This window comes from Struthio camelus, chromosome 21, assembly GCF_040807025.1.
Source record: "Struthio camelus isolate bStrCam1 chromosome 21, bStrCam1.hap1, whole genome shotgun sequence".
Classification (NCBI taxonomy): Eukaryota; Metazoa; Chordata; class Aves; order Struthioniformes; family Struthionidae; genus Struthio; species Struthio camelus.
This window is the reverse complement of record NC_090962.1, coordinates 7,069,783-7,089,754: the sequence shown is the minus strand read 5'-3', so window position 1 is coordinate 7,089,754 and position 19,972 is coordinate 7,069,783. Positions and strand designations below refer to the sequence as shown.

Sequence of the window (19,972 nt, the reverse complement as noted above, 5' to 3'; positions counted from 1 at the left end):
TCAAGATCTGCTGCTTTCTGAAGGCATTTCAGTCTTTGAAAACTACATTCTTAAGTTACCCAATCTATTCTGTTTTATTCAACGATACCAAGTGTGTTAATTAGCTTAAGTTAAAAAATCTGCAATATAGCCATTGAAATATCTAAGTTATCTGTTATAACATTCATAAAAAAAATAGTTGCTGGCACTGTAAAAATCTTTCTTGCAACTTTTATTCCTCTTAGGTGGTGTTTTAAAGCTCCATCTGACTAGAAAGCAAATCAAAATACTAAATGAAATCTTCATTTCCAAGTTCAGCATTACGATTAAAAGAAAATACTGTAAATTTACCCGTTTTGTTGATTAACCAATATGGTGCTGAAATGAATATTTTCAGAGACCCTTCAGCGCGACATACAATCCTTATGGTCAAATTTAGCAGCCGTTTGTTGACATCATACAATCGCATCCGTACCATATAGTTCTGTGTCCCAGGAGGAATCAACAGCTCTTTGCAGATTGGAAAGTTTTCCAGCAATACCCCTAAAAACGAGCACACAGAAACACTGGCTTCTGACTGGTATACAGCTTGGTCTTTCTGAAGTATTTCATACAGCTTACCTGGCTTAACTTTTAAATCTACTCAGTACAGTAATCTCTGACCTCGTTAAGAAACGCCTCACTTTAAGTCCTAAGCAGCAAAAACGGTTTGTAAAGGAACTCTACTCAGGCATAGTTATTGCCTTTGGCCTCAGGAGCGCAGCCGATGTTGAAAAAAAAAGTAATTCCATAGCTACTCTCAACAACAGCATTTTCTGTCAGAAAAAGATAACAGCAGCACCCAAACACTGCAGACTTATTTTTATTCCACTCTTTATCACTGTTCTTTCCAATCTCCACTGTTCCCACTCTCAGGAGAACGGGAAAGAGCCCAAGAAGACACAGAGCAAGGCAGATGACAGATCTGGGGGAAAGGTGAGAATATTAAACTTTTTTGGATGTACTCCATTATTAACTATGCAACCAAATGTACCGCTTGCACTGCAACCCAAGGAAGTCATCATACAATGTTTTCAATTTTTTATTTTCCCTTTCTTGTAGCGTAGTTCCTCGTATAAGAAAAGATGCTCCTCCAGCAGGAGCAGAGAGTGATATCCATAAAAGTACCTTACCAAGCTCAATGTTCTGAGATGTATCAGCTGTGTGCAATGCTGCCTCCTTGCCAGGTTTTAGTGTCCCATTAATTGGCATCCCTTTAACATAAAACTCAAGTTCACAAGGTAGCAAGTTACAGACTACCACAGTTGGCAAGAGATAAATAGTATGCCCAGGCTGTCTGAAAATCTGTTTAGCACTGTCAGAAAATATGTTGGAGGGCATGTAATCTGGATAATTCTCTTTCTTGATAGCCACACAAAACCTGTGAAGACAGACAGATGTGTGTATTAAAAACAAACAAACAAAAAAAACTAAAAAAAACCCCAGAAAACACATGTCAATGAATTCAATGGAATAATCGAACTTTGTGCACTGCACTCACGTGGGTAGCTTCAAGAGGATTGATAAAAGAACATCATTTATAATGGTCCTCTACACAAGCGGTTTAGACCTTGATTACAAGGTATTTTGTATTTATAATGCCTTTCTCATAACTGCATAACATTAAGAAAACTTGAGCATTATCCTGATTTTAACTCAAGAATCCACTCAGTCACTCAAAAGCTCTCGCACTCTGTTCATCAGAGACAGTAAATTGCTTTTACTGATTCCCAACTATTAAACTTACTTTTACAAACACACAGTAACGTGTTATCAACTATCCCTAAAAGTAGATTTTAGCTATCAAAGTAAATTATAGTCACGTTCTCTGAAGTAACTACGGAATGCGTCCTTCTTCCCCACACATATCCTGGCTTTGGCCACCAGATAATTTAATTTTTCATTATTTAAGGCTGAAAACTCAAGAAATAAACCTTTAAATAACTTGTTAATTATGCCCCAGTGATGCCCTCAGAAACAGCGTATTATGAAAAGAACTATAAAATTGACTCACACAGCAATATCTATATAGTATGCAAAGGTCACTTTCTGAAACAACTTCCATAACGTCCAAATTAATATTTCCTAAGTTGGTAGTATCCCTAAATCTATCATATCAGATAACTTTAAAATTGCATAAAGTCCTTATCACGCTACATTTTTGGGCTCAGAAAGGGTACAGAATATTCAGGACAAAGCATGAATACCGTGAATGGACTGTGAGGAACCACCCATTATTCTCGGTTAGACTGCCTAGATAATGTAACGCAAGTTCACATTTTATTTTCTAAAATTTTGTTTTTTATATTAAATATTAGCCATAGGCTTATTCTGCATTCTTGTACATTTGCTATCAGGTAGCGTCAAACGCGCTTCAAGGAGCGCTGCAAAAACATAGCGGTTACCCTTCAACGATTTCTTATCATCGTCATGTGACCAAGCAAAGCCCTCCAATAAAGTGCAGAAGCTTTTATCTCTAAATATTTTCTTTTCTATTATGTATTTTCATACCAGGAAAGGAAATAGTGTACAAAAAAATAATTAAGTCTTAACTACCTGAAAAATCGACTATTTTCAGACTCCATTGAATGACACTCTCGCTTGCTGCTACATACTTCTGCTGTCTTCTGAACGTTCGTCCAATGAATTGGAGCCTTACAGAAAAAGACTCCCATTCCTTTTGGCCTGGCTTGCAAACGCCAAGAGGTAAGATGTAACGGAATAGCAAAGGAATCTCCTGGCATAACCGCTGGAAGAACTACAGGTTCTGCAACCAAACAGAAAACAAAATATACATCAAACCAGGTCCTTTGCTGAAAAGGAGCATAAAATTTTCAAATAATACACATCCTAAAACTTCAAAGCAACAAATTTCATTTTATAATAAAACACTAGCTACTTTATATACGTTTCAAACGCCAACCCACTCTTTCAAGTCCTATTAAAAATTTGGCAGCAGATAAATCCAGGGGTGTAAATTTGAAACTGAAAACAGACTAAAAATTTGCTAAGAGTTCAATTTTTGTTTTCTAGGTTGCTTTAGTTAAAAATGCATATTCTGAAGAGACCTCATTCATTACGTTTCAGGTACACTATCAGTATGTAGCTACACTTCTAGCCTGCACCTTTGCATGCTAACACTTGAAACCTACGAGACTACTGCTAAAAGATACAACACACTACATAGGGAAGAAATCTAAGTCCTTCTTTACAGGGGCTCAGCTTTCCCCACCTACCTGTACAGTAAGGACAGATTCTATTGCGTTCTTCAGTTTACCTTGTTTACCACTTTCTTCTAAACGTTAGCCGTTCCTCCTCCAGGGAGGGCTACTTTGTTGTTAACCCTTAGAGGCATTGATGAAGCTTCTCCTGGAGGGAACCAGAAGATTTCACATAGTATGGAGTGAACATATCATAACACTTACTGTCAGGAGCAGAAGGACTATCTAGTCTTAGTTCCATTGGTGTTTCCAGCTTGTTCTTTACAATCAAGGCCGAGCGCACTGTTATCACCTTCCGAGCACTACCTTCCATGGTAACTTCAAATACCACACGAACTGGTGGCAATGAGGAAAACTGGAAGATATTTAAAAGAATTAAAAAACAAATGTAATAATTTTATCTAGAGGAGGGATGCATTAATTTTGCAGCAGTAACTGGAGTGAAAATTTGTCAACTGACCAAGTGCAAGAGTTAAGGTACGTACAACTTCATAATAACGGTTTATAATCCTGTATCTTGTTTAATAATCACAAGCATTTCATCTGGACTCACTAAACTAACGGCTTGGAAAAATAAAAGTCTAAGGAACGGGGTTAAAGATTCAAAGTTTGGCCTATTACATTTATCATTCTGAATGAGCGGCAACTCTCTAGAAAATAAGAGTGTGTCCACAGATTTTATTCCTCGATATAGTGGGTATTCTTTGTATTGAGTGTCTTCTCCAGTTCAAACAAGATCTGTTCAGGAATGCCCACTTTCTTCATTTTCCACCTGACCATCATTACCTTTTTAAATAAACAGCAAAAAAAAAAAAACCCAAACCACCTCCAACAACCCAAAACCAATATCCTCAATGACAAGCACCAATATTAACACACATTTTTTTTTCCACATACACAGCACATAACCACAAAACCTGTAACATCCACAATCTTAAAGGCAGCTTATCTCCTCCTCTGAAAACACTATCAAGATGCAAAGTCATACCGCTTATGGACTGAAAAAATAAACAGACCCTCCAAACCCTGGAAACCCAACAAACAAGAACCCAGCATTTAAAAAAAAAAAAAAAAAAAAAAACAGTCTATGCCCTCTACATAGCGATTATGTTCTCGCTGTTGTGATGGACCAGATAGAGGGGTGCAGGATCCCTAATCATCACTACCTTTATTAAGGAAATATTAACATCCTCCCAACCCTCTCCTGCCAAAAACAAACAAACAAACAAAAAACAACATGCCACACACAAGGAATGAAACAACAACATTGTCAGAACTTGCTAAGGGAACTTTCAGCAGCAGGAGAGCATATGAACACACGCAGGATTTAAAGACCCCCAGTCCCAGGCATCAAGATACAGTCTTGCTATTACACTATTTTATTGCTTCTACAGTGTGAATTCCAAGCCTTATTCAGGTGGAATATATTAAGACCTTTGCAAACACCCAGAGGTTTCTTCTCTGTCAGCAATAACAGGAAAATTAGATGGCAGTCACCAAGTTCTATATTCAAAATCAGTGCATTAACATGATTCAGTAAGCGCCATGAGAAAGATGCTTCAAAACAGCTTGATTTCAGTGATCACTGGGGTTTTCTGTCTCAGTTTTAGCGTTTGAGAGGTCATGATTTTAGTATCAGAAGTTCAGTTTGTCATATTAATATTTCTGCATGTTGATTTTGGGATCACATCGCTTCTGGTTTTGACAGGAGAAAGGAGTATAAACAAGCTTTCCCCTATGGAAAGGGGCAAGTATCTCAGCAGTCAGACAACTGACATACTTTCAGCTTGGTGACAGTGACAGTGATAATTAAATCAAAACGTTTATGCATCAGAGCATATCGTTCACCTAAAACGACACAACACATTTTGCAACCACAGAGTATGACCTTTATAGGAATTAAACAGGTAGTACAAACAAAAAAGTTTGCATTTACTTCAGAGTACTTAAAAATCACCTGTAACTAAGTCATCCCTAAATTACTTAAGAAAGTAGGTGACTCACTGCATTGATTTTCCTTTGGTGTCAGTATTTCTCTCTTCTTAGAAGCAGGTACAGAAGATTATTACTTCAGGATAAGAGTTTTATCATGTGGATATATGCCTAGTACCCGTGCTCCCTCAGACTTTAAAAAACCAACCAAACAAAAAACAAAAAAAATCACGCACCTATAGCTGAGGAATCTTGCCACAACTGCAGAACGGATATAACACATCTAGGTACCGAAGCATCTTGCAGTTTGTGCTCAAGACAGTAGTTTTATAATAAAATACATTAGCCTATACAACTACCAGTCACTCATCATTCCTACCTGTCAAAACTCAGAACTGTGGTGGAACTGTCTTAAAACATTTGTGTTTTCTTCTCCCTTAGCTGCCCTTCTTCTGTGATATTTGTCTCCTACATTCAAGCCATTGCCACTTCAGCCCTGAAAACTGCATTTCCAAATGTGGAAACAAACCAAAAATCACATATGGGCTGACATGCTGGAATTCATGTATGAAAACTTAAAACCCATTTTCCAAACAATTATTTACATCAGCGAGGAATGTTAAGTCATGTTAAATACTCATTCTGATTTGGAAGCTCTTTTTGTTTGCTTGACTTCTGTTTCAATTCTACTGAAAAACTCCTACAAGGATGGAAAAGCCAGTTCACTTGTAGAGTTATGCTAGTCTTGTTTACGTAGCTCTAAAAAGTGAAAACATGTACTCACATAGACTTGTGGATGTATTATATTGGTTCTACTTATTGGGCTTCCAACCTGGGAGAAAAATAAACAGAAGTTACAGGCGTTCATTTTACATTGTTCCTGTGAATCGCAACAGAGAACATCACTGCACAAAAATGAGCTAAATACTTTCACTGATCTTTCTGATCTTCTCTACAAGCTTGAAACGGTATCAGAAGATCACCAGTTCAACCTCCCCCTCGCCCTGCACCTGCCACTGTCACTAATATATTGGGTCTGTCATTAGAAGCTCTAAGTGCAGACTAACTCTGCTGATGACTCTGTTTATATTTTTGTTACGTATAAGACTGTCGGTTAGTAATGCAGCATCTCCAAAGTCTCTCACTCTGAGACACATCTCTAAACAGCAGCTGCTTTAACATCAAAGTCACGGACAGACCATTACTCTCAAATTACATGCGGCAATAAAACTAACACTCAAACTCAGAACTTACTGTAGAAGAGGATGTGTTCTTGTCTGGTGCAGCATATCGGAAAAAGGTTCCCACTTTGTCTACAGATACCGGACTGACTTCTTCCCAGCCGTTTACTCTGACTTGTAACTGATGAATTCTTAGATCATGTGTGTGCCTATCAGTTTAGATGAAGTTAAACTACTATTAACCATTGTCTTACAATGTAAACACTAAACAGTTCAAACCAAGTGCATCCTCTGCATTAAGCAAAAAGAATTTCGCTAATTAAACGCAAAAAAACTCCACCACTTCTATTTCACGAATAAAGGCAGACATCACGTTACTTTTATTCAACTTTCCCAACCTCTCTAACGAACATAGAAAAGCATAACCAAGTGATACAAGCAAACATAAAAACCATATTAAATATTAACCAGCTCTTAAACATAACACTTATGCTCAAACAGTCGAAATCTCCCACAAACTGTGACCCTATAAAACAAAGGACATATGGTTTGCAACTGAAGGCTCCACATTTTTCTAAAAGCTTTCAATGATCAAATCTCAACTCACATCTATGAACACCTCCCACTGATATTAATATAAGCTCTTTACTAGTCTATTGACGATTCCACTCTATACCTGAGTTTTCAATATTTAAAAACAAAACATTAAAGGGTGGTTAAATATCGACTCTTTACTTTAATATCTGCCAGTGTCCTCACAATTATGATCCCGAGTTCTATGTCAATGTGTTAAAATACATCTTACAGCTTGGTCCCTTCACCTGTGTCTGAGTTTCCCTCTGGCTTCAAATTCAAATGGAATCTCTTCCCCAGTGATAACTTCTTGCCACTCACTGACATTATGGGCATCATCTAGGAAAGTCCCATTTTCCTCAGGAACGACACCTGGACTCCCACTGTGAGACAGCGCAGCTCTGTAAAGAGAACCACAGCGTTTTATGAACTGACAAAGCGACTACTTAAAGTAACGGTTGCTTTTTAGCATACTCCAGACCACAGAAACCGTACAGTAAATACATTACGTAGTATATCTGACTGGTTTTCAAATCCCCTCTGGTCTCTCGAAAAAACTCCTCCTTACTAGTAAAACTATCTCACTGCCAAGGAAAACACTCTTAACTAAGGATGACTGAGAGTTGCCTAAGTTCCTCTGCAAAAAAACAAAAGAACTGAAGACAATGGAGTTTGGTCCACAGAAGCCTCACAAATACTGTCAAAGTGATCTCACAACAGCTTCTTACCGAGTAGGGGTTGTAGTTAGAGTAGCAAACCACAGAGTGCATCCCGTACGATTTCTTAGAGCAAACGGCACAAATGGCTGCCTACGTTTTGGAGTCTTCATTTCAGCTATAAAACAGAATAACGACGTGTCTAAGTGTTTATGTGGAGGCATTCGTTAAATGTTGACATTGAATGAAGACACAACGGGTAGCGAACCACAACCTGCACCAACTTGAGAAAAATGCGTATAAGAAACAGGATGATATAGATTACTAAAAACATCGATAATTTTATTACGTTGCTACAGAAATGGCAGAAAGCTTTCCCCTACCTCATCTGTTTGCCTTAGTTCCACAATAAAAAAAAGGAAAGTAAATGGGTCTGAGATGTTATATTGACACGAAGGAACAAATTTAGTTACAAAAGCTTTAATACATGAGACCTCCAGTTATAACTGACATGCAGAAAACCCAGCTAGGAACTCAATCACAATCAGTGCCATTTCCTGTGTATCTAAATGCTCATAAAGTATTAAAAACATAATTAAAGTATTAAAAACATAATTTACTGCTAACTTGAGTAAGATTTATGTTCTATTTTACATGTGATGAATTTGGGGTTATCAGGTACCCCACTTCAATGTAATTTTGATTTTTAAAGGCTGAAAAGTAGAAATATACTCTTACATAGGACAAAGCCTGCTATTAAAAAAAAAAAGGTATGAAAAATAATCTGAATGCAACTAAAGGTAATCTGGTTTTGTTAAATGCTGGGGACTGCAAAAACCTGAAACTAGGACATAACCTACTGTATTTGACTTTTTTCAAGTATACGTATTAATAAGCGCACAAGCGTTACTCCACTCTTCCCTACCGCAGTACTTTATGTCAATGAAAATGCTGTATTTGGACTTGCCATAGCAAAAAAATCCCCTGACCTGTCAAATCCCAAGATAAAAACCTCCTCCATTAATACACATATCATTCTGAGAGGAAAAAAAAAAAAAACAATAAGACAACATACACAATAGATCATCTGCTTGATGGAAAGCTAAGATAGAAGTTAAATGTGTTCCACAGCATTTATTTGCTGTGGCTCTAAAGGTTGACTGATATGTTCAAGTATGTCACGTTCTGAGACCTACTCGTTCCACGGCAGCATGCATTTAATTGACAATAAATTAAGCAGCAATTTACAGGGGCAAGGAGGTAGAGGCAAGGGCGGGCAGTCAAATTTTTGAAGGAGTTACTGATGATCACATTCACTTTCCACAAATCAATAACAACAGAAGACTATATTTCTTACTTTATCACTGGAAACTTGAATCCGATCCCTCTATAGTTTATGGAGAAAATACTTTCCAATTAAATGGCAAGAGGATTAAAGTTCTTCAAAATGAAAACTGCCTTGTGCCAATTGCAAATAAAACAATAATCTTTTTAGCATTGAGCTTGTTCTAGCCCAACCTTCTAGTTACCTCTAGTTCTACAAAACTGCACACTAGAGGTCAGATGAACATTCACTCTGCCATTTAATCAGTTTCCAACTTATTTTTGAGGGACATTTAAAAAGAAATTTTCGGGACTGCAGCCTGATTTTGAAAAGAAAGCACACTGTAAAAGTTGCATCTTGCAACTACTGATTGAACATACATACTTCACCGTTACAAGAAGGTTTTTTCCACAATTAATTATGTGGCAGCTAAAGAAAATGACTTAATTTAAACCTCACGGAAAAAATATTTAATTTTTCCACGAAAACATCTTCCTAAATCATTCCTCAGAAAAATAAAATGCTTCTGTCATTTTCCATTTATTTGGCTTGACATCTATGAACTATCTGCATACCACTCAGAGTAAACATTTGTGAAGGGCAATATAAACAGGCCACAAACGTAGACTTATAGAAAGCTCTCCTCCCTTCCGTTTGTCAGCTTTTCCACATGGGAAACGTGTTTAGCAAGTGGGCCAATTTCTTTTATACAACGCCACAAATTACAAAATCAAACTTTAAACTGGATGGTTTTGTCCAAAGACAGTAGTGTCAAATACAAAAACAAATTAATAGGTCATTTATTAAGAAGGCCTTCTTTATTAAGGCTCTCTGAAAACAGATTAGATGCTTCTGAAGGCATCCTAAAGTTGTAAATAGCTAAATACGCATGCTGATTCAAGCATAAGTACGTATATCGAACATATTGTTAGATCTTTTTAGCATATAAAATTTAAAATACTTGTTGAACTGTTTTTACCACATTATATCATCTCTCTAGAAAGTGGACATTCAGTGTTTAGCAGTTCATATACCCTTCCTCAAAAAGATTTTCTTAAGGCAGGATTCACTGTACTGCTACCTTCTTTCTTGAAGGACTCATAGAGGAGGAGAGAGAGGCAGGATGAAAGGCTAAAGTCAAGCAACTTAAAGCAGAGCAGCTGTTAACTTTTACAGAGGCCAATTTACTGGCAAGTCACACATACAACTCTATTGCATAAAAGCTCTCCAAGCCAAGGAAGAAAAAACCTTTTTGTCTCTCTCTGCTTTACAGTACCTCTAGCATAGATCTGATGTTCTAGGTTAGTCAAACTGGCTGTACTCCTAGTTCTAAGGTAGACAAGAGGAAGGCCTGGCAGACAGGAAAGACAAAGTTAGCAGGTAAGAAAAAATGCAGATATATAGGTAGATTATTCACCAGCAAGCATCAGGAAAGACAACAGACAGTCAGCATCATGCGATCAGTGTACGAGTCCCTAACCGCTTGCTTATACTAAGCTGGCATGTGAGTTGCTAAAACTTCTTCCAGAAGCAGCACTGGAAGAAAAGCTGAGAAGAACTGCAACCTATCATGAGCTCCTAGAGTATTGTTTCACCACTACGATAGCATTTTTTCCAGAAACTAAGCCATTTAAGTCTTTGGGGCTTGGGGAAGGGAGTGCGGGGGAGGCAAGGGGGCAGAATCACGTTTGAACACTTAATATAGAAAGCATGTGAGCAACTGGTAAAGATTTATCCAGTTGAGCACTTTTAAAAGAATACATTTTCATACAAATTTGAACGACTGCAACATAGCAAAGCTGTTAATTGGGCTCTTGTCCTCATCGTTATTATAGCCTTTAAAGTGCATTCTTTATACATCTTTCCGTCACGTTACGTCAGAAGCTACCATCCTCCCAATCAGGAAGGATGGGGAAAGTCTTTCCTGTGCAGTCATTAGTGTCATGTAAAAGAAAAGGATTACCTCCAAAAAATTTGATAGATGCCATCTCTGCAGAATTATACATACTCTAAAATCAATACTCTTACTTGGTCTTTTTACAGGACAGTTGCTTATTAACTGAGAAAGTATGATGAAAAAGGAAGCAAAACTAGCAGTGCCAAGTTCTTGCTCAAAGCTAAGTAGCCATAAAGGTCTTTCTTAAGGATTTAACGCAATTTAATAGAAACTATCATTTTCCTCTCTTTACCAAACGTCTCTAACAATGCATTGCATGCAGTGAAGACCAAATACTTATGCCTGTAATATGTTAGAGGCAAATGACTGTCAGGAGTGTTTCAAATAAAAAAGTGCAATAATGAATATCATACTCTGCCCAAAACATGGTGGATCCACAGAAGAGCCCATCCAGTCTTCTGAACTGATCACCTTTACTTCTTTGTCCTGTTTACAGTAATCTTCCATCCATGACTGTTTAGTACTTGTGTACTGTTCTAGAGAAATATAAGCAGACACAGTAAACGTTTGCCAAGGTGGCAGTAAATAAAGCAATTGAAAAGCATGTGAAAATCATGAAGAAGCCAAAATTACTCCACTTTCATGGCAAGAGTAGTTCACTTCAAGTTTTACTTCATTGCTTTTTCTAAGAGTCAAACATACCCTAAAGGCAAATAATAGCTCACGAAATCACAGCAGTGTCTTCAAAAATATTTCGTTTCTATTCCTAGGAGTAAGGCATTTTATTTTTTTTTCCAGTAAGATTCCATATTCTCAAGATACTCCTGTGGAAATATGAGAGCTCCCGCTTAAGGGGCAATTAACCTTAACCTTATTTTCACGTCAGAAACAGTTTCTAATATTTTTTAAGAGGTACATGCGCGTTCCTGCATAAATATCTGACATCAGTGAAGTCCTCTGGTAGAGGCACAACATTAATCACATGCTAGTCTGCTGGCAGCATTAGTAATAAAAAGCATCGCGGCAACTCTTAAGAGCCACCGAGCAGCGTCTTCTCCTTCCACCTTAACTCCCTCTGTCTCTGCCAACCCCACAGGCCTTGCTGTGGAAATGAACAAATATTCAAGGAACACGAAAGGCTCTTCTGTTTCATCTGTAACCTCAGCCGTTTACATCTTTTATTTTAAGCACCAACTATCTAGATTTACACACAGAATAAGTAATAATCTTTCCGGAAAATGTATGCAACTACAGGCTCTCCATTAACAACACAGAAGCTTATTTCTGAAGTTTCAGTCAATGATCAACAAAATATTTTGATTTCCCCAAAAGGGAATTGACAGCTCAGGTTTTCACAGATTACAGAATTGAAGGAGCAGTTTCCCACTCTGCCTGTCAACGTGCTGAAAATCAATGAGCTTATCGAAGCGTTTTTAAAGTACTGTAAAGTATGGAAAGACTGTTTCTGATTAAAAATAAATTTCAAGTAACACGAATTTGATAGAACTCATATGACCAGAAAAAGATTTCCTACTAAACTCCAAAGTATGTAGCTCAAGCCTTTACACTTTCACAATATATGATAAAATATAGGTTGCCTAAATGCACACCTGTGTACAATATCATCTTAAGAATCTAGAGACTTGTGCCAAGTCTCCCTTTTCTTCATCCATGGGACATCAGCAGGACTCAATTAGAAACGTCTATCATTTCAGTATACTAAAAATGAGACAATATAATGACGTTCTCTGGCAATCTTCCTACACACCTATGAAGACAGACGTAATGTTTATATCCAAACGCTGCTTAGCCTTTACTTCAAGCTTCAGTCGGGAAGGGTGGAGAGGGCTTGAAGCTTGTTGTTGCCAAGAAACTGAACATGGCCACGGCTCAATAAATGGCTCCCAGCCTGAGAACAAACAGAAAACACCACATGTATTATACGTTTGAAGACCACACTGGGATGTTATTTACATACTTAAGTATTTCACAATGCATCTTCAATAATGAGATCTTTTACTTTCAATCCACATTCAAGATGAACTTGTAAGCCTACAGATTTAGTTTACTAGCTAGTACAAAGATACTCCAGCTCCTCTGTTTGAGCCAGCGAATACTGTATGTACAGTCTTGCAGAAATATCCTCATCCTGATGAAAGAATTAGAAAAAAATTACAGCTTCAAAATGGAATTGATGCAACCAGAACTAAATTCTCTCATATAAAATACATTTCAAACAATTCAATAAATAATTCAGCAATGAATACATATGCCTACTATTCAGCACCACAAAAGATAAAGGCCTAAACGCTATTCGAATAATCCAATGATACGTTTTAATACAAAAGACTACCTTGTTATTGACAGATAATTCCTGAGGTTGTTACTACAAATTCTGTAATGAAAAATTTTAATTGTTTCTCAATTCAGAAAAAACACACAACTAAGTTACTTATCAGTGGCTGATCTAAACTCTGAGTACAGGTCAAATCTCAAACTCTTTTTTTTTTTTTTAAAACTAAAACATAAATTATGATAATCTCATTATGCATATCTCCACTGTCTTCAGCCTAACCTCCTACCCTCATGTGTTTTTTTTCCTGAAATAAATAATGAATTGAATGTATCAAAGAAATGAAACATCAAAAAAGCTGACTGAACATAGAAACAATTACATAAAAGGACTACCCATAGACATGCCGGTTAACATGAAAAAATTTCAACATAACTTTCATATCACAAATCTCTCTATTTCTTCCTCCCTCTCCATCACATATTAAGTTGGTAAATCTTCTTTCCTTTTCCTCCCCAGGATCACATGTTTACATAAAAACATTTCACACTCCCTTACATGCATTTCATGCTAGAAAAACTCCAGGGTAATATAGTACATAAGACTGCTTTCCTAATGTTACGTTAAAAAAAACAAAAAACAAAAACCGCACACCCAAAACCAAACCCAGCATCTATCTTACCTGAAAGCTCACGGTTATAATAATCTCCAGAGAGTGTAAAATGAGCGTAGCCTTCAGGGCTGGCTCTCAAATGTTGTAGAAAATTCAGACCTGCAACAAAGTGAACATCATTCTAACGTCAAACAAGTATGATCAATCTTCCCTACTGAGAGAAATGTTAATAAGAAATGTAAAGTTTTTGCTTTGTCTTTTAAATCCGAATAGTACAAAAAGCACTCCACAATACTCTTTAAATAATGACATTTATGAACAACCACGCCTTACAACATTGAGCCTCCCTTGGGTTCTCTTCAGGACAGGTTCCTTGTGCTACGGATTTAAGAAGGAGTAAGCACGATCTTAACCCTCCAGAGACTGTAGCCTGCTTATGGTACCTCCACACAGAAGAATTAGATCTGTGGTCAAAGGTTCTGATTATATTCAATCTACACTAATATGCAGACTGAGTAATGATGAGAATTATCATAGTAAATAGATAACTTCTACCTAGTCACCTTTTTTTTTTTTTTTTTTTTTTTTTTTTAAACGACCAGACTAAGTAGGAAACATACCACATTATCTCATTTGGCGATCATGCTCTAAACAAACCTACTAAAATACGATCAGATATTTTCTGCTAGGAAGAAAAAATGCTTAGTTACATTTCAGAAGCAGCAATGCTAAAAAAACTGTAGGATCAGAGTACAACTACTACAAAAGCTTCTTTGCTGTACTGACAATCTTTCACAAAGATTCCTACATATCCTTCCTATCTGAATTTTATTTGGTTCATCATTTTATCTTATCTTGAATTCATCTCCTTCTTCACCCAAAAGTAAGCTTTTTTAGGGAAGCAGAAGTCTGCTTAATCAAAGAACAATCGACACTGTATACTGACAGACAGTAATTTAATGCAACTCATTCAAGAAAACAGATACTCACGTGAAAAGGTTAACTCAGCAAGGGGAACATCACAATCCATGCAGTCATCAATAAAGCAAATGCATATATTTTCAGCTTTTATTTCCACTCCAGAGATGAACTGGAAAGGCATAGTCCCCTGGCTATCTCGACCAGACGATGTCAGGGAAAGCGATTTCAAAGGCTCAGCATTCTTAAACAACCAACTTGCTGCTTTTTTCAGCTCACCTTAGAAGATAAAATGAAGCAATCACCTCTTACTTTCTCAGCAAAACGTACTTAGCGTAAAAAACATAAAGCCAAATTAGCTGTCTCCCCTAAAAAGTACAGCAGGGCAGAAAAACAGTACTTAATTTCATCATATTTATTTTATTAAATAGAACACATTTATAAATACAACAGCATCCTCTAGAAATAAGGAATGTTCTTTGAAGCTGTAAACTGAGTAGCAACATAACATACATCTGTATTAATACTATGAATGCTTATAAATGAGGAGATGGGAAACATGATAAGGCACAGAAAAATAATCCCTCGCTTTAAATCTTCCTCTTCTTTCCATGTATTGCCCGCAGAAGTAAATAAAATACACGACTCGAAAGAGGAAGATGAACGAAATAGGTAAATCACGCACACACACACAAAGTTAGTCTCAAAAGGAAAGACGACTCTTTTGGTGGTAAGGAGTGCGCATGTGTGAGGAACCAAACCGTGTAGCATTCCCACAGAGGACTTAGTATCCCTTATTCATAATGCGATGAGCTAACATAGCAATCTAGAGTGAGATGCATTATGAAAAGAAAATCTCTTTGTGTTTGATGACCGAAAGAGACTAAAGTACACGGACTGAGCAGCAGGACAGAAAAGTGAGAATGCTTGACGCGCACACAGAGCCAATTTTGGAAGTCGCAAGCCAAAGTAAAGTAGAGAAGGAACACCGCTGGTACATCAGCTACCTTATCACCTGAGTGTTACTTAATCAGAAGTTAGATAACATACTCATGTTAATCTGAAAGGCCAGCTAAAAATATTTGAGGTTACCTTGGCAGATCAAAAGGGCTTTGCGACAGTCTTCCATACTGAATCCTAACTCCTGAAGGCGAGCCAGCTGTACCTCTACAATTAAACAATTAGGCAACCATCAATCCTTTAGAGTTGTCTACTTAACTTGTTTTAATTTCTAAAATTAATTATATGGCAATTATGGCAATAAAGGGGCTTTTTAAAAAAAAAAAAAAAAAAAAAGAAGATTACGGCTTTAGAAAAAGCATATGATTCAGTACTACTTTTACCAAAAACAATCTCATGTTTACATTTCAGAATACAGGCTAGTTTTATTCCTCATCTATTTCGAAACCCCCACACGACTCAAGGGCAGTACCAGAGAAGAAAGCCTTTTTCAGTTGTGTTTATTTCATTTTTGTCAGGCAGTGGTTTCAATTACACCCAAGTTTTAGCTTTCAAAAAGTAACTTCACCAAAGGAAATAAAAAGTTGCTAGACACGAAGACATAGAAACCATCATAATCACCAGCTACTTCGTTATCAGTTTAAACAACCTGAAGCACACTGCTGTAAATATCTCCTACCTAACAATTAGTCCATCATGATGATGCATGACGACAAGTCATATTGATTAAAACTTAATACAGTACACTGTCACGTTACAGTGACAGATGAATCACTCTACCTTTTCGATAATATTGTCGATCTACTTTTTTGATAATATCGTCAGTCTACCACTACCATCAGATAATTCACATCATTATGTAATAACCTTCATTTCATTGAAGCTACCAACACCTTTTTTGCTAAAAATGAAGTTTAACTTCACACTGCAGAAGCCTCCTTTAGCCATAAAAAAAAAAAAAAAAAGGTTTCACTTTGATAATTAAAAACGTACCAAGAACAGGATCCAATGCACGTTTGGGTCGGTCTCTGTTTTCACATGTCAAGGAGGAGGTCTCATTAACCAATACTGAACTAGAAAGATTAGCAGAACTATCAGCAACCAATAGAGTGGAATCAGATACAGCTGCACTAGTCTGTTGAGGAATGGACTTTGCAATAGCCAAGAACAGCTGAACATCATTGTAGGACAGTCTGATATCCAGTGCTTGCAACTGAATCTAAACAAAAATTTAGAAGAGAGAAGACTGAGTTGCCCTTTCCTACACATTCTTCTTTTATATTGCAGATAACAACAAAACATTTCCCAAAGGAAGACCAAAATTTAATATTAAAATACGATGGCACTGTTTTAAAGCTCCAAGAGTAAAATGACCAAGCTTCCATTATTATTTACTAACAGAACCCTAGAGAAAGAATTTTTTTTTAAATTATATATGCTCTTACTTATTGTTCTGCTTTTGTTAAAAAAAAAAAAAAGAAAAAAAAGAAAAAGAAAAAGTCCCTAAATATATTTTCCCACTAATAAACAGCAAGAATGAGATACAGAAAATAAACCTTTTTCCTTCCTTCAGAAATTAGCTACTATCTGACATGCCTGTATTGTAAGACTACAGGTTTTTCACTGTTAGTTTCCATAACATATTCCAGAAATCACTCTCTCCTTGCCAGTAAAAGCATTTTTTGCATGCTTGTTTCTTTGCCTTTTCCTTTTGGGCAGAATTGAACTTATTCTTTTCTTATAATTTTGAAAATATTCTGTTGAATTCTTGAGCTTAAAAAACAAAACAAAACTCTGCAAGATCATGATCTAGTATTCTCTACGGCATACAATCTTGTTCAGTCATTTAGTATTACCTCTAAAATAGGAGGAAAATCCTCACTGTTGAACGCATCTAACAGTCCTGAACCACTTGGGTAGGAAGCATTCCCAACAAGTTCCATCTGAATTTGTACTGGATCAATAATTGACAGCGCAGTCTCTTGCTCATTTCCTAACCGGCATGAGAAAACCTAAACAATTAGAAATAGCGCAAAAGGTGGTTAGGATCGGAGAAAATAAGCCTGGCAAGAACCCTGAAGTCAAAGAATACCTACCACAAAACAGCATAAACTATAGCCAAACTATTCTCTACGGACAATTTCTCTGTAAACTTCAAGACAGCAAAGAATCTAGAAGTCTTTCCAGACAATGTATTCCAGTGCTTAGCCGCTCTTCCAATTTAGGAAAAAAAGATTCAGATATCCAAGCTATTAACCCCTTTATGGCACAGCTCAAGTCCACCACTCCTCCACAGGTGGTAGACTTCACTGCTTGCTCCACTTCATTGCTTGCTCTACTGTCACCTTTCACTTAATGCAATGCACTTCTTAACAAGGAAGAGGCTCCTTTAATTAACAGCAGTTCCTAGAGCGAGCAAGTTCTTTTAAACTTTCCCACCATATTACCTATGCCTCATCCCCAAACTTCCTTGTTGCTCTCCTCTGAAGCGTTTGGAGTTTCTTCAGGTATTTCACCCAGGGCTTGCCACAGCACTCCAGCTGAGGTCTTACTGCTGCTGGCTAGAATGCAAGGATCACTTTGCATACTTAACCTCGCAAGATTCCTGCTTATATATTCAATTGCCTTTTACTGCAATGGCGTGATACTCTTTGTTCACCTCCAGTCAGTTACGATCATAGCCTGTGGGCCCTTTTCTGAACATGCAGGCTTCCGTCTATCCAGTCAGTCCCCAGCTTTCAATGCGCAACTGATTTGCCAGTTTATGTCTGGAAGTCAGATTATTAGCTAGAATTTCAAAACACTGCTAGCCAAGCGTTTCAGCGTCTTAAAGAGACGATACAAAAACATTCTTAAAACCGCTGCAGAGGGAGTGCTTGATGTAGAACTAACTCAATTGAAAAACAAACCTGTGGATTATTCCAGCAGTAGAATAGGTTCTACTCATGGCTACAGCTTTCAAATTAACTATTAATAGTAAAGTACCTTCACTAGGTTCATCTAATTTTAGACTTTTTATAACGTTTACTTTTCTTACCTCAATGCCAAACAAACTGCCAGAGAAAGGCCGATCTAACAACTTTGGCTTGTAAGTGAGAACAGTAGTCCCCTTCAGAATAATTGCATTGGTATCGAAACAAGACATGTCTTCAACAACCACAAATTCAGTTCCTGAACAAAACAAAATCATAAATAAAAGAGCAAGGAAATCTGAAATATCATTAAGCCATTTTAAGCATTTCTAGCAGGATTAAAGAACCCGTTTTCACTAGCACATGGCTTTTAAAGAGTGAAGTACCTAAAGAGGCACCGTCAGAAAAGAATGCGTGTACCTGTCACGTTGACCTTAACTTCCAGTTGTTTTTCTGTAGAGACTTGTAAAGATGAACGCTTTGTAACAACTCCACTTTTCACCGTTTTTGGAACTACGGTTGTTTCACTGCTAGAACTGCGTTGCCGGGAAGGAAGGAGATTTTCCCGTTTTTTGGTATCCCCAGGAGTATACAAAAAGTCATGAACAAGTAACAACCAGTCAAATATCAGAAACACACGAAGGTTATTCAGAACAACTGTGAAACTGGACGAATCCTTAGTAGACCTATTAAGGAGAGAAGAGCATACTTAACATAAGTTTTATATTTTGCATAATCTACTCTCTACACCAATTTTAACAGAAAGCTTCTACTATCTGGCAAGAACTACATGGAACTTCACAGAGACACGCTTAGTTTTCGGGGTGTCTGATCTGATTTTTTTTTTTTTTTTTAAACAGATTGAAATTCACGTGCTGTACACACAGCAACCTAACTGTTCTCAACTCCAAGACACTTTGATAGCTTCCAAGCTATAATGTTATTAAAGATTAAATGAAAGACCCTATGCAACAAGAAATTAACTTATCAAAGCATCTTCATATATGAAGATCAGTAATTCACCAAATGTCAATTCTTAAAAGTGAAAATAATTTTTTTGGTAAACATCTGTTCAGTATCAAATCTAACGTACAGCATGTGAAATCTGAACCTGGCTTCATGCCCCTCTGAAAGATTAGACATACAGCATGTTTCCTCTCACACCCTGACAGCATTTTGTAGCACAGGAAGCTTCTTTGTCATTCAGAAAAAATGCTAGTCTTACTGAACTTTTAAGCACCGCATTTTAAGAGGGATAAAAGTGTCTGACTTCATGATCTGGACTATCAATTATATTTGGTCACGCTAACCAGAAAATAATCCAAGTGCTTAAATACTGTGAAACAATGTTATATCCAATGCATTCTGAACCGGAAAAATCTCTTTAAAAATTGTAATTCCTTTGTGAGAAGCAGCCTGCCTGCATTGCTCCCAACAGCAAAATCCTTTAACCCAGTCTGGCTCTCCAGAATAT

General features: G+C 37.0%; 1 protein-coding gene across 5 annotated transcripts in view; it reads right to left on the bottom strand.

Moving 5' to 3' along the window:
* The window catches only part of VPS13D (vacuolar protein sorting 13 homolog D), a 119,164-nt gene that overhangs the window by 62,914 nt on the left and 36,278 nt on the right, over nucleotides 1-19,972 (bottom strand). For 3 of the 5 annotated variants that reach the window (XM_068915586.1, XM_068915585.1, XM_068915587.1), the window contains 18 exons: nucleotides 18,919-19,184; nucleotides 18,624-18,757; nucleotides 17,443-17,598; nucleotides 16,580-16,805; nucleotides 15,719-15,793; nucleotides 14,699-14,905; nucleotides 13,778-13,867; nucleotides 12,571-12,711; nucleotides 11,216-11,338; nucleotides 10,182-10,256; nucleotides 7,654-7,759; nucleotides 7,174-7,326; nucleotides 6,426-6,561; nucleotides 5,956-6,003; nucleotides 3,444-3,594; nucleotides 2,575-2,785; nucleotides 1,152-1,399; nucleotides 331-522 (listed from right to left, as the gene is read on the bottom strand). In XM_068915586.1, the coding sequence (XP_068771687.1) occupies nucleotides 331-522; nucleotides 1,152-1,399; nucleotides 2,575-2,785; nucleotides 3,444-3,594; nucleotides 5,956-6,003; nucleotides 6,426-6,561; nucleotides 7,174-7,326; nucleotides 7,654-7,759; nucleotides 10,182-10,256; nucleotides 11,216-11,338; nucleotides 12,571-12,711; nucleotides 13,778-13,867; nucleotides 14,699-14,905; nucleotides 15,719-15,793; nucleotides 16,580-16,805; nucleotides 17,443-17,598; nucleotides 18,624-18,757; nucleotides 18,919-19,184 (2,738 nt within the window). The remainder of the gene's footprint in view (nucleotides 1-330; nucleotides 523-1,151; nucleotides 1,400-2,574; nucleotides 2,786-3,443; nucleotides 3,595-5,955; nucleotides 6,004-6,425; nucleotides 6,562-7,173; nucleotides 7,327-7,653; nucleotides 7,760-10,181; nucleotides 10,257-11,215; nucleotides 11,339-12,570; nucleotides 12,712-13,777; nucleotides 13,868-14,698; nucleotides 14,906-15,718; nucleotides 15,794-16,579; nucleotides 16,806-17,442; nucleotides 17,599-18,623; nucleotides 18,758-18,918; nucleotides 19,185-19,972) is intronic. The other 2 variants (XM_068915588.1, XM_068915590.1) reach the window with 1 other exon arrangement.